The sequence below is a fragment of the Martes martes genome (genome assembly GCF_963455335.1).
Source record: "Martes martes genome assembly, chromosome: 3".
NCBI classification, from domain to species: domain Eukaryota; kingdom Metazoa; phylum Chordata; class Mammalia; order Carnivora; family Mustelidae; genus Martes; species Martes martes.
Window position 1 is genome coordinate 162,693,770 of NC_137890.1, and position 20,837 is coordinate 162,714,606.

The following is a 20,837-nucleotide window of genomic DNA, read 5'->3' on the forward strand; positions in this document are numbered from 1 at the left end:
AGAGATCTGTGTCAAAGGAACAGAAAATATACAGTGGTCCCAAATGGAGTCCATTGGCCCACAGACAGAATGAGTAACTATTAAGAATCATCTGAAACACTCAGAAGTGCTAACTGTAGCAAAAATAAAGTTTGTGGGGCTTTTAGGCACCTTAAGAGGAAATGAATCAACAAAAGGATTAGTGAGGTATTAATGAATATACTAATGGAGAGGAAACAGACAAAGCAACCATGGTTTGACTGCAGAAAGTTGAAACACATGCATTTGTAGGCACATTAAGATGGTGAGAAGCTTGTAAATAGATGACTAAATTGTTATAGAAGAATGGACTTAGTCCCTAGTTAAATTAATTACCTATCATGACATGACAGATGGATGATTGATTAGTATGTAGCTGGAAAGAGAAGGCGGGATCAATAAACATCAACATGAGTTCCCTAAACTCAAATTATTCTAGGCCAAGCAGTTTGTTTAAATTAGTCTTACAAGTATATTCATTCTGTTCATGCAACAAAGATGTTCCAAGTGCCCCCCATGGGACAGGCACCAAACTCAGCATTTGGCAGGCATCAGAGAATAGAATAAAGACCTCTGCCCTTGGGAAGCTTGCATTCTACTGGGGGATGAAAGCAATGAAGGACAGACATAATAACAAAATTAATTAAATTGTGTATTAGAAAGTGAGAAGTGCTATAGGAAAAGAAAATGTCAAGCCAGTAAGTGGAGCTGGGTGCACTGGGGGTACAGAATGAGGTTTGCAGATTAAATAGAATGGTCAGGATAGAGCTCTGGAGAAGGCAGTCTTTAAGCAAAAAATGCAAAGGAAGAGGGGGAATTGGCCATGTGGAACTGGCTTGGAGAACAGTAAAGGTGAAGGGGAGGCATGTATAAAGTCACAAGGCAGCAGCATGCCTAAAGTGTCGGAGGGGCGGCAGAGAGGCCAGTGTGGCTGGAGCAGGGCGGGGGTGGGAGGGGGCAGTGGTAGGCAGGTAGTTAAGGCCTCGTGGGCCATTGCAAGGACTTTGGCTTCCACTCAGTGAAAGTGAACTATTCGAGGGTCTTTTTTTTTTTTTAAGATTTTATTTTATTTGACAGAGAGAGAGAGATCACAAGTAGGCAGAGAGGCAGGCAGAGAGAGAGGAGGAAGAAGGCTCCCCACTGAACAGAGAGCCCGATGCGGGGCTCGATCCCAGGACCCCAGGATCATGACCCGAGCCGAAGGCAGAGGCTTTAACCCACTGAGCCACCCAGGTGCCCCTATTCGAGGGTCTTGAGCAGGAGTGTGACGTGAGCGGACCTGATGGTTGTGTAGGGAACAGACTTTAACGGGGTGAGGATGGTGTCGGGGTGCTCAGGGGGGTTGCTTACCAGAGAAGCAGGCTTCTCTGGGGAGAGTCAACCCTCAGTTAAAAGATGAGGTGAAGGGAATTTGGGAGAAATTGGACCTTCAGGAGACTTTGCTGATGTTGGACCATGCATTCCAGAAGGTATGGCAAGAGGGAGTCAGGAGCTAGGAAGCAGTGGGCTGGGTGCACACGAAAAGGAATGTGCGAGGCCGACAGATACTGGAGGACAGGAGGGGAGCAGGACTTCTCTTATCAGACACGAAGTGAGGCAAAAGGTTTAATTTCGTTAATCCTGGTGGACTCAAGATAAAGGGTAGAGGCAGGCCAGAGTGCTAAGAGGTGGGGCATGGTAAGTATTAGCTGCATTAAGAGGCAAATGTGGGGACATTGGGCATATGGTGAAAAATATCATTTCTGGCAAGATGGGGAAAGGGGATTTTAACAATGTGCCTTGTGTTAATTATGAGTTCCATTTCCAAGATCAAGTGACCCCTTCGTTAAGCCAGAGCTGCCTTGTTAGAACTCAGACCTCGTCTGCCTCGCCCCTCAGACAGAATTCTAGAGTTAGGGCTGTGTACTCAGGAGTTCTTAGCAGCATAGTTTGTCTCAGCTGAAATTGGATAGAATTCAAATGCCCGTCCATGGTAGAGCAGATACGTAAAGTGTGGTCATGTATGTAATGCAGTGACAATGCTAGACTCCCAGCTACCTGGCTAAACAGAAATGAATCTCAGGACAGAATCTGTTGAATGAAAAAGCCAATTACAGAAGAATCCACACAAGATGATTCCATTTATATGGAGTTCAGCAGCAGGCAAAATTAAGTACTGCTTCCATGTATGAAATTGGTAGCAAAATTATGAAGTAAAGTAAGGAAATGATTAGCATTCATTTGAACAGAGTTCAAAATTGTTATCTGTGGTGGAGAAAATGGGAGGGAGGCATATTCTTTAAACTGTACATAGACAACATAGACTTTCTGTAACTGGATAAGAATGACCCTTAGACCCAAGAAAGAGGGACCTTCATGCAGGTACATGTTTTGGTTTTCTCCAGCTACACACCTCCCCATAGGAAGAGGTGGGAGAGAAGCCAAGAGAAATGCCCATTGGGAACCCCTAACTCCCTTTCTGGACTTATAAGGATCCCCAGGAGATTCCTGCCTTAAGGGCTTATTGGCATATTCCTGGTTCTGCAAAGGCCTCTTTCCTAAGTCCATCCTTCAGAGGGGAAATCGTGATGCCAGAGTTTAACTCCAGGTTGGAGGAAGAAGCACCTTAAAGTGGGAGAGAGTCACTGGTCTGTGGACAGCACTCACTTGTGCAGACTGGACGGTCATGTGTGCAGCGGGCCCATCCATTCCAAAGTACATTTTAAAATCAAGATTTATAATATTACATGTTGTAGAGCACAGAGTCATCATTATTTTGCTGTAACATAATAAATTTCTTACTGTCTTTTCTTTTTCTAATAGCACTCCTGGTTCTTCTTTGCAATTATCCTAAAATCAATGGCTCAACACTTGATTGACACACATAAAATTCAGGTAAGATCCTAGGTAATACAATATTATCCAACAATTGTGCTGATGAATATGCTCTTATTAGTTCCATTTTTATTTACTTCGTAAACCCTAGCAATTTATGTAAATTGCTTTTTAAGTGAGAGAAATGATTGTGTGTGTCAGTACAGGTCCTTCAGAAGCCAGGACAAAATTAGAAGTGCAAAAAGATGAGGGGGAAGGACAAAAGGAGCAGGAAGTTTGTTTTGTTTTGTTTTGTTTTTAAGATTCTATCTATTTGAGAGATACAATGAGAGGAGAGAGCATGAGAGGGGAGAGGTCAAAGGGAGAAGCAGACCCCCCACCGAGCAGGGACCCCCACCCCACCCCCGCCATGTGGGACTAGATCCTGGGACTCTGGGATCATGACCTGAACCGAAGGCAGTTGCTTAACCAACTGGGCCACCCAGGCGCCCCAGGAGCAGGAAGTTCTAACACCTGTGGAAGGAGATGAGGAAGGAAGGAAGGAGGGTTGGCCAAAAATCACTCTGCAGAGGGAAGATTTTGGTTAGGCCAGTGAGTAATCTAAGAGCAGAGAATGTTCATTGGGAGACTCCTGCATGGGGCTGATGGTCTGGTCTGATGTCTCTGCAAGCTCAGTTATTAACGTGAAGCAGCCTCGGGAGAGTGTGGCCTTGGCATGAGCACTTGAGTGGATCCCAAAGGTTATCAACTATTTATGTTCTTCCTAGTAGATTTTTGTCTTGAAGGAACATCTGAGCTGTACATATCTATGGCTGCCACAGTCCTCTGTTTGGACCACGTGCTCTTGAACCTGCTCTTCCACAGTTTATCTCAAGACCCTACCTGATCTCATGATTTCCCTTCTCTTCTGTCCATTTTTTACCCCCTAACCCTCAGCCAGCACCTCTGAAGGTCTTGATGACTTACCACACAGTGGTGAGACCCAGCCCTCAGAGTGGTCCAGAGTGGTCTCAGCCTCTGGTAATCACACTCTACCCAGACTATTTGTAGTTACAATTGGGTAAGGAGGAATAAGAAGGACTCAAGTGGATTGACCACCTGAGTTCCACAGAGATTTCTCTGCACTCCCATAGTGGGTAAAACCAAGAGGAACCTCTGACTCCACCCCTCTGCCACCAAGAGAGTAAATCAGAATACTGTTTTGGGTGGGGATGATGGTGAACAGCCATATCATCTATTTTCACTCTTGGTCAGGAAGGGGCAGTGTCGGACATTTCCACTTGGCCTTTTGCACTAGGAAAGTTCCACACGCCAAGCATCCACTGTAAGGTTACTCCAAATGCCAATTATGTCAATGCATAATGTATAAATACATATTTGCACCAGGTAAATAACTGTTGGGTGGATCTTTATGACCAGTGGACCCACGATTAACAGAATTATAGTCAGGACTCTTATTGGTCTCTGTAAGTTCCCACTCTAACAGGGTAAATGTCATGATTCTTTTGGCCTTCAGATATCAATATCAACTCAGATCTTGTGTTTAATAGTGCTTGAAATATGTGAATAATCCCCTCTCCTTAGTGGGGTCACCTGAGTAAATGGGTGTAGGGTCCCTTGTAGAAGGACTGACAGAATCATGGCGGTATACACTTACTGAAGTATTGCAGGGGTTGTCTTTTAGAGACTCCCTCTCTTCGTCAATCAGTGTGTACCAGATCAGAAAATTGACTTGGGTCCAGGAACAGAGAAAGGCATCATGAATATTTTTTGGAGCAAGCATCCTCATCTTCTGATAGTCCATTCCTGCCCTCTTGGTGGATTAAACATTGTCATTCATTGTTGGTTGCTCTCTGTTTTTCCCAGAGGGAACCCACACATTATTAACTAGCTCTACAACTCTGTGAGAGACTAGCCCCTTTGGCTGCCCTCCAACCTTGCCATCTGTTAGGATAATCACAGCCCTCTGGCTCCTAGAGGTTAAGTAGCATCACATGGCCCCTGCTACTTTGGTGAACATCATCTCCATGGCTGTTAGTGAGACAGCACTGTGACTGCCTGTCTCACCTGCAGATGGGAGACCATTGATCTTCTGAGGGATGTCGGTCCCAGCAACTTCTTCATGGCTTTGGTGTGGATGGTGTGTCATCCGGACCTTCCTATAGAACTTGACCATCTAGTGGGCCTTCTGGTCTCAATATATGCATTCCTATATATCTACTTTCCTCTGCCTCTTTATTCCTTCTTCTGTCATTTGCAAGGGCACCTCAAGCATTCTCATTTTCCTTTGCTTAGAATGTGCTATCTCCAGGGTTCTAAGAGCCATCCTAACAATGAGAACAGGATTAATTCATCCCAAGTCCTGATAAAGTGCCCCATGTCAATGAGTTTTAACTTATTCACTCTCCTTTATGGCCCCCTTATCAAAACACATTTAACATTCAATCTCAAAGGAGCTCCCATGGCTCCTGCTTGGCACAGGTCAGCTAACTCTTAGAGCTCCTTGGGGTATATTCTCTGTCTTATCTTCTCAGGCACAGCAGGTTCATAGCTGGGTTAAGCTGGGACTTAACCCCAGTTATTAGCCTGAGCTCCAGGGGAGGAGAAGGGACATCTCCTGAAGGATTTGCCTTCTGCCTTGCAAGAAAAGGTTTTTGCAAGGTCTCCCACCTGGGAGAAATGTGATCTCCTAGTAGGGAGGTGTAGAACACTTATACTAGTGCTGAGGGCTCAGGGAAATGTGCAGAGCCACCATGCTGCTGAGGTCAACCACCCAGATGTCCCCAGCCATGCTTCCACACCACAGGTCTCTCCAGCCACGGCTTGACCCAAGCATAACAGATCCGCCTTGGCTGGGCATTTAATCATCTCCGGAGCTCCTTAACTTATCTCTAAGGTCTTATATTTGCTTTTCAGCTGTGTCCACTCTTCCTCTTCCAGAGATAAAAACCTCCTGTCTGGAAGGAAGAGAAAACCTAATGTGAAGATAAAAATGATCCCTATCTCTCTGTTTTTAAGCAGTGTTGGAGTTAGGAAACTTCACCAGAAATCCTTGCCCTACCACTAACTTGATGGATGATAAAAAAGACATTTAATATCTCGGAGCCTGTTTTCTCATCTGTAAAAAGAACAGGTTGGACTAAAATCCTTTCATTCCCATGAGTACATGTCTGCTCAAATAGGTCACAGACACGCTTATGAACAGTTAAGAATAAAGGAATTCATCATGGGCCACGTCTTTGTGTCTAACAATTTATCTTCATCAATTCCAGTTGCCTTCTCACTGTCCCCTTCAGGGGCAACCCCACAGTCCAGTTTTCTTCCAGGGACCATCACCCTCCAGTTTTCTAACCATCTTCCTGCATCACAGTAGGAAAGACCTGATATGATCATTTGACTGAAAAGCATTCATAATAAACACCTCTGAAGCTATCTGCATTTTCTTTCTTTCTTTCTTTCTTTTTTTTTTTTTCAGTTGGGAAGTGTATGGTTTTTCCCACCATTAAAAGAGTTTTTGTCATCATGGAGTGTGGGAGATTTGAGGAGGTCAGAAAAGATGCCTGGTTAAGTCCCCCGAGAGGCAGACAGCACCTCCCCATGACCTCTGCTGTCTTGACCAAGGCAAGCTTCTGTTTACAAGGAACTGTTGGATGCCTTCTCTGCACTCATCTCTAGTGGCAAAAGGTTCATTGTACTGGCTAACCTTTTGCTTCCCATCAATGTCTTGTTCCTAAAAAACTGCCAAATGCCTGAATGTCAGCCCATGCATTCTGTGGCTGCTCCTGGCCACCTACGCAGTACCATAGCCCAGATTCTCCCAGCCTGTTTTGGCTCTTTTGCTTGAGATTAGACTATGCCACCCCCTTACCCCCTTTCTTCCTCTGTCTTGAGACAGAAATCCACAATCCTTGGAGCAGAAATTCTCCCATTTTGAGCCTTGGAGATATACTTCTGGAGAACAGTTAAAAATAGTACTCGTGTATTTACCAGTCAGAGCACCTTTACGTTAAGAGTGGGAGTGGGCCCCAAGGGGAGTTTGAGAGGAAGAGAAAAAGAGAGCGAAACAAGGAACATCAAAACCCAAGGTGTCAACACGTGTCCTTGTGTGAAGACAATGTCGGTGCTGGTCTGTTTCATGCATCTTAGAGAATTAACAAAAGGAAAAGAGGAAATCTACAAATGTGCTTTGATTATCTAAAAAATGAATGTTGCTTTCATGTAGAAGAATTGTTTACTCTTATTTCCCAAGGTATACAGAGCAGAATGAAAATGATGCATGTGATTAAATTCCTTGGGTTTAGTTGTTGTTAATTTAATTTAATTTTCACACTAAGTGTTACGTATGCATGGAAGGTAACCATAATATCCCAAAACTCTATATAGCAGTGTCCTTGGTAAGTTGACTTTAAAAAAAAAAAAAAAATCCAGTGCACAGAAGCACCTGAGGGCCTTGACTTAGTTCAAAAGAAAAGAGGAGAGGAGAAGAGAAGAAAAAGAAAAGGGAAGGGAAGGGAAGGAAAAAGAAAAGAAAAGAAAAGAAAAAGGCAGTTGTAGACCAAAGCAGCCTCCCATAGTGGAACTTATGTAGGTCCTAAGTGAGTCCTATAACTTCATCCTCCATGGTTTTTATTCAGCAGCACGGAAGGCTGGGTGCAGAGAATCTTAGAATTATGTAGTTCAGTCTATCTCTAGATTTTGTGTTTCTATCTATAGTGAAAATGTAAGTCTAATTTTAAAACCAACTTGTCAAGATGAATCAATTTTGCCTATCTTGTCCAAAGGACTGGGTAAACTCATGAACTACAGATAGATGGGAAAACTTAGCTGCCTGAAATTCCCCTACCCTGTGCAGGAGGTTCAACAGGAGGAGAAGATTCCTGGACCTGAGGGGTGGTCTTTGGGGACCCAGAGAGTTTAGGTCCATACATGCATCTGGTGACACATCTCTTGGCTATGAGTTCTCACTGACACCTGCTGCAGCATATGCTGGGACTGTGAGGTTAGGATCACCTTGTACAAACTTGCAGCTACAGGATGAAGAAGGGTTGAGGATCTGATGTAAAACACGATGATTATAGCTAATAACAGTGTGTCGTATGATTGAAATTTTCTAAGAGTAAAACTTAAATGTTCCCACACACACAAAAATAAAGATAAATATGTGAGATGATGGATATGTTAATTAACTAGATGGAAGGAATCTTTCACAGTGCACATGTATATCAAACACCACAATTTTAGGGGCACCTGGGTGGCTCAGTCAGTTAAGCGTCTGCCTTCAACTCAGGTCATGATCTCAGGGTCCTAGGATCAAGCCCCGAGTCTCCCTGCTTCTTGAGAGCCTCCTTCTCCCTCTCCCCCTTTCGCTCTCCTCCCCTCCCCCGCTACTCCTTTCCCTCTGACCTCCCCTCTGCTTGTGCTCTCACTCGATCCCTCTCTCTCTCTCAAATAAATAAATAAAATCTTTTTTAAAAAACACAATGTATGCTTTAACTCTCTTATGGTTTTATATGTCAGTTATACCTCAATAAAACTGAAATCAATTTTTCAGAAAAGACCACCTGGAACTTAGTAGAGAACATTTTAAGCCAACATCTGTACTCACTCAGTTACTCATTCATTGAACTTTAATAGTTGGGACATGCCTAGTCTTAAAAAAATCAAAATAATTTATTTTAAATTAAATAGAAAACTATGGGGTGCCTGGGTGGCTCAGTCATTAAGCGTCTGCCTTTGGCCCAGTTCATGATCTCAGGTTCCTGGGATAGAGTCCTGCATGGGGCTCCCTGCTCAGTGGGAAGCCCGCTTCTCCCTCTCCCACTCCTCCTGCTTGTGTTCCCTCTCTCACTCTCTCTCTCTCACTCTCTCTCTCTGTCAAAGAAATAAAATCTTTTAAAAAAATAGAGAACTATGTGTTAATGTAAATCTAGAATAATATTCATTGTAATTATTTTTTAAGAGGGAAGGGAGGGGAATTAAGATGTGAAAGGTCATAGAACATGTTACACTTCTACACTGTTTCAATAGTTTGCAATTAATATGTATTTTACTTTTTAATGAAAAAGTGAAAAATTCATTGGGCAAAATAGAAGGAAAGATGAAATGGAAATGATGGAAATCATTATCTTGAAATTAAAAAGGTTTCTATTTTATTATCACTTTCAAGTTTCCAAAAGCACTGTCTTTGTTTGATGTTATACAAAATGAAATCAGTCTTTCAGTTTCTTTTTTTTTTCCAGGCTTAGGATTTGACATGCCACATTATAAAGAAATGATCCATTTTTTTCCTTAGCTTTCTCGGACTCAAAGATTTCCTGAATCTTATCAGAATGAGTTGGACAATCTTGTCATGGTCCTATGCGATCACGTGATTTGGAAATACAAGGATGCACTTGAAGAAACAAGAAGGGCAAATCATAGCGTTGCCAGATTTCTTAAGGTACAGTTCTAAAAGTTTGCCATTCCGTTCAAGCCTTCATGATCTTGGATGTGGGCTACTCCAAATGTTAATTAATTCACATCTCCATTTATGATAAAAAGTCAAAACTAGCACTATTAGGTGAATACTTCTACTGATGCATCATACTTTCTAATATTTTTTTTTTCCAATTTGGAGTCACATAGAACAAAAACTAAGTTTTAATAAGAGTAACCATTTGACTATTATCAAATCATAGTATTTCTAAACATTGGTAAAGATAAAAATGAGGTTTTTAAAGGAAAAGCTGCACTGTGGCAAATGATCTTGGGCATTTCTGCCTTTGATTGGCTATAGTTCCAACAATGATGTCAGATAGCTGCTTTGGGAACTTTTGGTAATTTGACATTTTTGTTATGCACTAATCACATTTTTAAAACAAAGTATTGAGAAACTGCTTACTAAACTCCATACACACACACACACACACAGTATTATAGTTATGTTTCTTTGGATTAGAGATGGAATTGAGAAAAAAAAATATGCTTAGTCAAAAAAAAAAAAAAAAGCAAATGTAGAATGAGAGTATATCATTAAGGAGATAATACATCGAACTAGAAAGTTGTGCCTGGGTGGCTCAGTCTGTTAAACGTCTGCCTTCAGTTCAGGTCATGATCCTGGGGTCCTGGGATCAAGCCCTGCGTCAGGAGCCTGCGTCTTCTTACACCTCTTTCTGTCCCCCTCCCCCCTCTCTCTTGCTCCCTCTCTCTCTCTCTCTGCTCTCTCTTGAATAAATAAAATCTTTAAAAATATATATATCCAACTAGAAAGATAATGTTTTTCAAATCTTTTTTAAAAAAATACATCCAACTAGAAAGATAATGTTATTCTCGTATTCCTTCTTTTGCCCAACTATTGACTATTGTAAACCTGATGAAGCCACTTTTCTTGTATCTTTATGATGCCCACTGGAACATACTGGATAAATGTAAAAATCATAAATTAATACTAACTATATAAAGAAAGCTAAAAGTCCATGGAGGTAGATATAAAATTAGTCCAAATTATCTTTGGTGAGTTTTAATCCAGTTAAATCTATTTTTAATGTATTAAACATCATTTCAAATTATACACTGTATGTGGTCTCATCTAAAATTCACTGTTTTTCTTCAAAATTTTGCCTCTTCTTTTTGCTTTTTTCCTGCTTTTGAATAATGTGGCAGGATACAAAGTCAATGTACAGAAATCAGTGGCTTTCTTGTACACTAACAATGAAAATACAGAAAGGGAAATTAGAGAATCGATTCCATTTACTATAGCACCAAGAACCATAAGATACCTGGGAATAAACCTAACCAAAGAGGTAAAGGATCTGTACTCGAGGAACTACAGAACACTCATGAAAGAAATTGAAGAAGACACAAAAAGATGGAAGACCATTCCATGCTCTTGGATCGGAAGAATAAACATTGTTAAAATGTCTATACTGCCTAGAGCAATCTATACTTTTAATGCCATTCCGATCAAAATTCCACCGGTATTTTTCAAAGAGCTGGAGCAAATAATCCTAAAATTTGTATGGAATCAGAAGAGACCCTGAATCACTAAGGAAATGTTGAAAAACAAAAATAAAACTGGCGGCATCACGTTACCTGATTTCAAGCTTTACTACAAAGCTGTGATCACCAAGACAGCATGGTACTGGCATAAAAACAGATACATAGACCAGTAGAACAGAGTAGAGAGCCCAGATATGGACCCTCAACTCTATGGTCAAATAATCTTTGACAAAACAGGAAAAAATATCCAGTGGAAAAAAACCAGTCTCTTCAATAAATGGTGCTGGGAAAACTGGACAGCTATATGTAGAAGAATGAAACTCGACCATTCTCTTACACCGTACACAAAGATAAACTCGAAATGGATAAAAGACCTCAACATGAGACAAGAATCCATCAGAATCCTAGAGGAGAACATAGGCAGTAACCTCTTCGATATCAGCCACAGCAACTTCTTTCAAGATATGTCTCCAAAGACAAAGGAAACAAAAGTGAAATGAACTTTTGGGACTTCATCAAGATCAAAAGCTTCTGCACAGCAAAGGAAACGGTCAACAAAACAAAGAGGCAACCCATGGAATAGGAGAAGATATTTGCAAATGACAGTACAGACAAAAGGTTGATATCCAAGATCTATAAAGAACTCCTCAAACTCAACACATACAAAACAGATAATCATATCAAAAAATGGGCAGAAGATATGAACAGACATTTCTCCAATGAAGACATACAAATGGCTATCAGACACATGAAAAAATGTTCATCATCACTAGCCATCAGGGAGATTCAAATTAAAACCACACTGAGATACCACCTTACACCAGTCAGAATGGCCAAAATTAGCAAGACAGGAAACAACGTGTGTTGGAGAGGATGTGGAGAAAGGGGAACCCTCTTACACTGTTGGTGGGAATGCAAGTTGGTGCAGCCACTTTGGAGAACAGTGTGGAGATTCCTCAAGAAATTAAAAATAGAGCTTCTCTATGACCCTGCAATTGCACTACTGGGTGTTTACCCCAAAGATACAGATGTAGTGAAAAGAAGGGCCATCTGTACCCCAATGTTTATAGCAGCAATGGCCACGGTCGCCAAACTGTGGAAAGAACCAAGATGCCCTTCAAAGGACGAATGGATAAGGAAGATGTAGTCCATATACACTATGGAGTATTATGCCTCCATCACAAAGGATGAATACCCGACTTTTGTATCAACATGGACAGGACTGGAAGAGATTATGCTGAGTGAAATAAGTCAAGCAGAGAGAGTCAATTATCATATGGTTTCACTTATTTGTGGAGCATAACAAATAACATAGAGGACATAGGGAGATGGAGAGGAGAAGGGAGTTGAGGGAAATTGGAAGGGGAGGTGAACCATGAGAGACTGTGGACTCTGAAAAACAACCTGAGGGTTTTGAAGGGGCGGGGGGTGGGAGGTTGGGGGAACCAGGTGGTGGGTATTAGGGAGGGCACGGATTGCATGGAGCACTGGGTGTGGTGCAAAAACAATGAATACTGTTACACTGAAAAGAAATAAAAAATTAAAAAAAAAAAGAAAAAGGAATGGTCAGAATTAGTGATGAAGAGGGTAAAGAAAAAAATTAGTTTTCTACCACATTTTAAGACCTATGGGAATAAAGTTTGTTACTATGCCAATAGTTTATTTGAGGTGTTTGATAGAAGAAGAAATTTGAGAAAAAATGACAAACTTCCCAATTTGTAAGCAAATTATGTTTAAGAAACATCTGCAGTATTCTTCCCTAAATTGCAAAAATGATGAATAAGCAAGTCTTTTAAAAAAGACCTTTTACCTACCCTCCTTGGTTTAAATGCTCTATACTTGGAATAAATGTGATTCCTTCAGAGTACATTTATACAAAAGTTGCTTCTTGTGGTACATAAAATTACAATGTCTCACTTGGTGGCAAATAAAAAATGTCCAAGATTGAAAAGGACAAGATGGAGTAGAAGGCTAACATTGGTACCAGTCGTTTTGTGAAATTTGTGGGTAAAAACCATGGACTGACAATAGATAAAAACAAACATACTCTCTACGTCTGTAGTCTTAAAAGTCTATAAGATTATATAGATTATGTGGACTACAAATCAAAAATAAAACTGTGAAGTTTATAAGTGGAAACAGTTTAATATATTGTACATTATAAAAGTCCACACTACAAGCATGGATGTCTTTTTTTTATTATTTATTTAAATTCAAGAAGCCAACATATGTTCGGTCATTAGTTTCAGAGGTAAAGTTCAGTGATTCATCAGTTTCATATAACACCAAGTGCTCATCACATCGTGTGCCCTCCTTAACGCCTGTCACCCAGTTACCCTATCTGCCCACCTCTATCTCCCCTCCAACAACCCTCAGTTTCTTTCCCATACTTAAGAGTCTCTCATGGTTAGTCTCCCTCTCGGATTCCTTCCCATTCTGTTTTCCCTCCCTTTCCCCTATGATCCTCTCTGCCAAACATGCTTGTCAAAGTTTAGTTTCAATGGTGTTTGACACTGAAAACTTCTTTTAAAACATTTTGTAAAGATTATTAGATGAATCTTTTGAACTAGGAGAGGAAAAGGGAAAAGGAAAGAGAGTGATTATTTGAAGTATAAAACTGAATGTAGCCATTTGGCACAATGCCTGTGAATTGAGGAACTTGGAGTTTTCAGCTGCTCAACATTGCGCATTCCTGCTATTGGCATTATAAATATCTTATATTCCCAGAAATATGATAAGGGTTATTTGCTCAGTTTGGGCTTCAAATGACTTTTGCCTCTTTTGGTTATTAAATCCTACATTAGTAATCAAATAACCATGAATGAACTGGCTTTGGAATTTCACAACTGGAATATAATTTTCACACCATAGTTGTGCCAAGATTGTTTTCCAAGAATGGAAAGAACAGTATCTCTGGTGTGGGCATATAAAAATGTCCTAGGTAGGAATGTGCCTTCCTTTATATCATATTATGGGAAAGTAATATTTTTTATTAACATATAGTATGTTATTTGCTTCGGGAGAACAGGTCTGTGAATCATCAGTCTTACACAATTATCAGCACTCACCATAGCATATACCCTCCCCAGTGTCCATAACAGCTACTTTATCCCTCCCCACCGACCCCCCAGCAACCCTCAGTTTGTTTCCTGAGATTAAGAGTCTCTTAAGGTTTGTCTCCCTCCCTGGTTTCGTTAGGTCAGGGTGTCGTGGGCGGCAGGGAGTGGGAAAAATGAAATAAGATGGGACAGGGGAGGGAAAGTAGTATTTTTTAACAAATAAGCCAAAACCTTGTCCATTTCTCTTATTGTTCTCTCCTGAAAGTAGATAGGATACAAATGGACCTGTGACTATCTATGGAGATTTTGTCATTTTTCTTTTTACTGCCAATCTGGGTCACAACTCCAGTTACCTGAGCGAACCCATCTAGATACTCTTCTTATATAGGCATAGTACCAGGGAGATAGCAAAGGAAATTTCAGTGTGATTTGTATTTTCCTGCTCAGGCAGACATTATCTTTTGACCCATGTGCCTGACTGATCACTTTCTTTCAGTTAACTTTGGACAACATTTGGAAATCATCTAATATAGGAGATAATCTTGGTTTGTAGCAAAACACAGATGTTTAATAAACATCTGTGTTATTTCTCTGTAAATATCACAAGAAGGTGAGTAAGTGAGTGTCTGAAAAGGAGAAGGTCACTGTATTTGTTTATTTGACTTAAAGGCTCCATGATTTTTAATAAGTAAGTGCTTTCCACAGAGCTTATCCATGTAAAAGTTGCTGTGGGTGGTACCTAAGCTAATATCTAGCACAGGAGTGAAAACAAGTATCCAAGATGAAAAAGAAAATAGTAGGACCAGTGGTTTTGTAAAACATATAAAGAAAGGGCAAGGATTCTTATCGGGTTCATTTTACAGTTTGGGGTTTCATACCCTTCACCAAATGAATGATAGACTTAAATTATTATTGTTCTCACAACTGGTTAAATAATAAATATTCTTTTTTTACAACAATATATTTTTGCACATAATTTAGAATATTTGGCTTTTAGTTTATTAAACCAAACTGAGAATATTTTGGTAGAGTATAAGTTATCCTCCAGATCAGGAATCCGCAAACTTTTTTTGTAAAGGGCCAAATACTAAACATTTTTAGCTACACAGGATATATAGTCTTTGGCACAAATACCTTACTTTGCCATTGTAGCACGATAGAGCCATAAACCATTCACCATAGACAATATGTAGATGATTGAGTGTGGCTATGTTCCAATAAAACTTGATTTACAGAAACTGACAGTGGGGACACCTGGGTAGCTCAGTCTAAACGTCAGACTTGTGATTTTGGATCAGGTCATGATCTCACGGTGGTGAGATCGAGCCCCTTGTCTGGCTCCATGCTCAATGGGAAGTCTGCTTGAGATTCTCTATCCCCCTTGGAGCTTCCCCCCACTTGTACCCTCGCTCATTCAAATAAATAAATCTTAAAAAAAAAGAAAGAAAGAAAGAAAGAAAGAAAGAAAGAAAGAAAGAAAGAAAGAAAGAAAGAGAATAAGCAGTTTGGACTGATGGGCCACAGTTTGCCAAAGCTTGCTACAAATTATTTTTTGTTACTATAAACTTAATATAAATTATTTTTAAACAAAAGCAAAGAGGCCCCTCTAGACTTCAGCAATGGGCTGAAGAGCTTCTGCACTTGGGTCAAGCAATGAGGAGATGGACCCATGACAGGAGAGGCGCTTGATGAAGCTTGACTTGTAGGAGGGCTCTCTGCAGGCAGAAGGCTGATTCTGCTGATCTTACATCCTAGGATATATATCCTTTTTCCCTCATTGCCCCCAAACTTACCACATAGGTTTTTCTTCAATCTCAAGAAACCCTAAATGGGTTTTCCTAGATTCCCAGGGCAGGGAGCCTTGTCCCCATCTTCCCTGTCACTAAGGCTGGGGTTTGACCTCCTTCAAAAGCTATCACGTCTGCTCTGCAGAATAAGGACTGTCGCCCCTGGAAGGGACAACTGCCACTACTCTGGTTCAGTTACAGAACTCACCAACCCCTTCTCCATTGAGTCAAAGAGCCCTTGTGTCTTTACCATCAACTCCCCAGGGTTCTTTTTCATCTGCTTTTTTATTGAGATGTTTCTAGAGCCCACAGTTGTATTGGATGGTCCTCCTCTCTCTGTAAGGTCAGACCCAAACCCCTTTCCAACAGAAAGAAGACAACAAGGGGAGGTCTTCTCTGAAAAAAGCTCCACATTGGGGATATTTCAAGGTTGGGGACTAACTCCTACAGCTGGAGAACCTGCAAGGATTTGACATTATCTGCTGGGACCCCATGTTGTGCAGAAGATGGAAAAGCCAATCTTTTCTTCCTCGCCTATCTCTTTACATCTTCTGAGCCTGTGACTGTGACTGTGCTCTGGTGTCTACCTCTCCCCACTGCTCTACTGGCAGATGGGAGGACACAGGAGCCATTTACCTTTTGGTGAATGGAGAGTTATTGAAAGAACTTAAATTCATATTAAAAATGAAAATACATCAGTGAGAATGGCTAAAATTAACAAGTCAGGAAATGACAGATGCTGGCAAGGATGCGGAGAGAGGGGAACCCTCCTACACTGTTGGTGGGAATGCAAGCTGGTGCAACCACTCTGGAAAACAGCATGGAGGTTCCTCAAAAAGTTGAAAATAGAGCTACCCTATGACCCAGCAATTGCACTACTGGGTATTTACCCTAAAGATACAAATGTAGTGATCCGAAGGGGCACATGCACCCGAATGTTTATAGCAGCAATGTCTACAATAACCAAACTATGGACAGAACCTAGATGTCCATCAACAGATGAATGGATAAAGAAGATGTGATATATATACACAATGGAATACTATGCAGCCATCAAAAGAAATGAAATCTTGCCATTTGCGACGACGTAGATGGAACTAGAGGGTATTATGCTTAGTGAAATAAGTCAATCGGAAAAAGACAACTATCATATGATCTCCCTGATATGAGGAAGTGGAGATGCAACATGGGGGGTTAGGGGGGTAGAAGAAGAATAAATGAAACAAGATGGGATCGGGAGGGAGACAAACCATAAGTGACTCTTAATCTCACAAAACAAACTGAGGGTTGCTGGGGGGAGGGGGGTCAGGAGAGGGGGGTGAGGTTATGGACATTGGGAAGGGTATGTGTTATGGTGAGTGCTGTGAAGTGTGTAAACCTGGCGATTCACAGACCTGTACCCCTGGGGATAAAAATACATTATATGTTTATAAAAATATAATAATAATAAATTAAAAATTGTTTTAAAAATGAAAATATAAATGAGGCAGCATACTAACATAGTAAGGAATGAGTAGGTACATAACAATCAGAAGAAACCAAAGGACAAGGGAAAGGAAAATAAAACAAAAATATAGATGACCTCCCTAACAATTAGTAGAACATTACTAGAGAAAATAGTTGTTTATGCACAGATGTCTTTCAACGGGAGACTTTCTACTTGGTAAATATATTATCTATGACCAATTTACATCCTGTCCTCTCTGAGAGAAGAGATTTGTTTGTAAAATGGAGAAGAGATCCAAAAAATGCACAACCATTACAATGGTCCATGCCAAACTCTAGAGACAAGAAAGAAACCTTCCCTACTAAGTGGTGCAGCAGCAGCGAGGTTTTCCCATGTACGTCCTCACATCCATGTGGTTGATGGAGTCAAACCCATGCACACAATGATGACCTCCCCAAGGTCCAGCATCAGTAAATACGGTCTGTGCCTCCTACTTCACACTTTCCCAGCACAGTCATTTGGCCAATGTTGCTCGGTTACTGCTGACACGGCCATTGGTCTTTTGGAGAGAGAGTACTGTGCCAACTTGGAATGTGTTTGCCTGTCCCCTCCCAAACTACTTGCTGTTTAAGACCCTCCTTGACAACAGAGTAAGAGATGGAAATCTCAGGGTCTCTTACCTTCATTCCACAAATTCAAGCTGCCTTGCCTGGAAAGGAAGCTACTCGGTTAAAGGAAGCCAGAGATTTAAAAAGGCTTTCCTGACCCACCTCTGCCACCTCTGTTCCTACCCAGTTATTGTACAGCAAAGGATCTTCACCTGATAAACTGTGTAGTCAAATTACTAAGAGAAGAGTAATAAAATGTAACTAAGTGATTAAAAAAAATAGATAAGTAAAAGCTAAAACCTGCATAGAAAGGAAAGGGCTATAATATTTCACTGCAATATTTTAAGTGGTGTTCTATAAAATTGACAAATAAGGGTTTGTAACTTTCTGGTATGTGCACACTATGTCACGTTTTAATTAGTTGCCATACGTTGATGAATGCTTAAACATATTGTAGGGTTCTTTTAAAACATTTATTACAAAACACATTTAGTTAAATGTCATTTTACTTCAATATATTTAATAACCTTTTCTAAAATCTTTAATGACCTTTAAAGCAAAAATGTCTGAATTTACGATTTTGTACTTTTTAGCGCTGTTTTACATTTATGGATCGGGGCTTTGTATTTAAGATGGTTAACAATTACATCAGCATGTTCTCCTCTGGTGATCTCAAGGTAAGAACCAAGTGAAGGACTGATTGCTTTCTAAACCACTGCATTATAAATAAATCTACTAGTCTCTGTGTTTGCCTGCTTAAAACATTAGCCTATCCATTCTCTCCATCAACAAATAGTTTCTATCCCAATGAGAGGCAGCCTTTTAAAATGGTCCATCTTTCGTCTCCCACATCCTTTCTTAAAGGGGGACTGTGGAGTGTGGAGTCTGGAATGAACATGTAGGTTTCACTTCTATTTCCTGTGGGCGGTGAAAGGAGTGATGCTTTTCAGCTGCAATTATTGTAGTCAGGTTTGCTTGGGATTGTCTTGGTTTTAGCACTGAAAGTCTCACTTTTCTGAAATCCTTCAGCCTAGGGAAAAATGGACAGTTGACCCCCTTTCCCAAGTAGGGAGAATGTGTTGGGAGATAGATTGGAAACAATGCTAGAGAGCAGTGATTCTCAAAGTGTGGTTCCCAGACCAGGGATCCCAGAGCTGACTGTGACAGGTGGGACTTCAAAATCTATATTGCAATAAGGCTTTCAGGTGATTCTTACATTCTTTCAACTTTGAGAACCATGGAGCTATAGTAGGACATATGCTGGAAGGAAATAAGACTGGAAATGGGCCAGATCATGAAAGCTGTACCAGTTAAGTCTCTTTGGGTTGCAGGCAACAGAAACTTATGTCAGTTTGAGCAGAGGGAAAGTATTAGAAACAGAAAGGCATCAATGAAAGAGCTGGAGAGCTGAGCTTGAGAAGGAACAGGGGCCAGGGCATAAGAATAATTGCAAAGGAAGAACCATGTGGCTAAGGCCCACTACTGCTCAAAAAATATGTTGGGACCATTTTCTTCCCCCTTAACCCTCTGCTTAAGATTTACATCCCAGAGAGGAAATGTGTGACCAACCTGCTTTGGGTCACATGCCTGCCTCTTAAGGAGGGAAAACAGGTCACCAGAACTAATAGTTCCCCATTAACCTTTGCCCACTGGGAAGAAGGAAAGTCCCCAAGGGGTAATTATCTAGGTATTGGGAAAGAATAATGAATGTAGAGAAGCCAAAAATAAATAATGATCTTCTTATATCCATTCATGCTATGCTTAGGAACCTGAACATTATCTTTTGGGCAACGGAGATTTACTTTTGACTAGGGGAGTTATATGATTATATGCCATTTGGATTTTGAGAATCCAGTTCCCTCTGTATATATTTTTTGAAAGAATATTCTTTGTTAGTGCTCCAATTATGCATGAATTTTGCCAAATATCCTTTTAGATATAATTCCAGGACGCCTAAATTAGTTATTTTTTTCAGAAACCAAACAGAACATACTCAATGAAAAATAATTAACATACAATTTAATTATGCTTTTATTCACTTTGATGCACAAAGGATTAAGTCAAATACTATCCTTGTTTGAAATGAAAGTATTTTAAATTATTAACTGAAATTGCCACAAAATATAATTCTAAAATATCCAAGCAAATGGAATATATTTTATTTTGTTGGCTGATATTAGTGAATACAATGAGTACAACCTAACTGGATCCTAAAAATTGATTACTTAGTCTGCACGATAGGGAAAACAGAATATTTATGAATTGCTAATTGTTCCTTCTTATGTGATTGTTTTTAACACATGTATTAAGCTGTCTTAGACCATGTCTGAATTCCATTAATCACTGTCCTAATCAAAACACTATTGAGAAGACGGGCCTATTTGCAAGGGCAGGAAAGAGGTGAGATTAAATAATATAGTCTGAGAACAAAAGGCCTACAGAGAGATCACATGGGCCATTATCTTCCTTAGCACTGGATAAGAAGGGTTGATTGCAGTGACCTGTTCTATGAGCTCAGTGTAGTTTTAGAGTTCTGTACCTGTGGTGAGACACAAGCCCTCTCAGAATAAACATGGGCTGATAGAAGCTTAAAGAAATGGAAAATACCACTCAGTAAGATCATATCTTCATATCTCTTAGAAGCTCAAAAACAAAAGTACACAAAAGTAACTACATCTTCTTTCTAGGTATAAGATTCAAAGGCAGATTTTTTATTAACCTTCTTGGTGAGTAAAGAAGTCATTCAGTTTGCCTCTTTTTCAGACCTTATGCCAGTATAAATTTGATTTTCTTCAAGAAGTATGTCAGCATGAACATTTTATTCCTTTGTGTCTCCCCATAAGATCAGCAAACATTCCAGGTAATGCCCAGAATTTGCACTGGTTCTACCAAAATGAACATTCAAATTTGTTTATTTGTTTTTATCTTCATTTATGTGTTGCTTTTTTCTACTTCCTTGGTCCTGTTTGTGCCTGAATGATTATAAATCAAAGAATTTTAACCTACAGTAATACTTTTACTATACTGTCTCCAAAAGAAAACTTTCCTTTGATTTTGAAAGGCAGAAAATTATGAGGAGCAGAAGTTATACTTTGTGAGTACAAATTCACTTAAAAGGTATCAATTA

General features: G+C 40.2%; 1 protein-coding gene across 4 annotated transcripts in view; it reads left to right on the forward strand.

Moving 5' to 3' along the window:
* The window catches only part of DOCK10 (dedicator of cytokinesis 10), a gene marked incomplete at its 3' end in the record, with an annotated part of 267,236 nt that overhangs the window by 204,556 nt on the left and 41,843 nt on the right, over positions 1–20,837 (forward strand). For all 4 annotated transcript variants that reach the window (XM_080798220.1, XM_080798222.1, XM_080798219.1 and 1 more), the window contains exons 27-30: positions 2,821–2,892; positions 9,125–9,271; positions 18,304–18,387; positions 20,474–20,570. In XM_080798220.1, the coding sequence (XP_080654346.1) occupies positions 2,821–2,892; positions 9,125–9,271; positions 18,304–18,387; positions 20,474–20,570 (400 nt within the window). The remainder of the gene's footprint in view (positions 1–2,820; positions 2,893–9,124; positions 9,272–18,303; positions 18,388–20,473; positions 20,571–20,837) is intronic.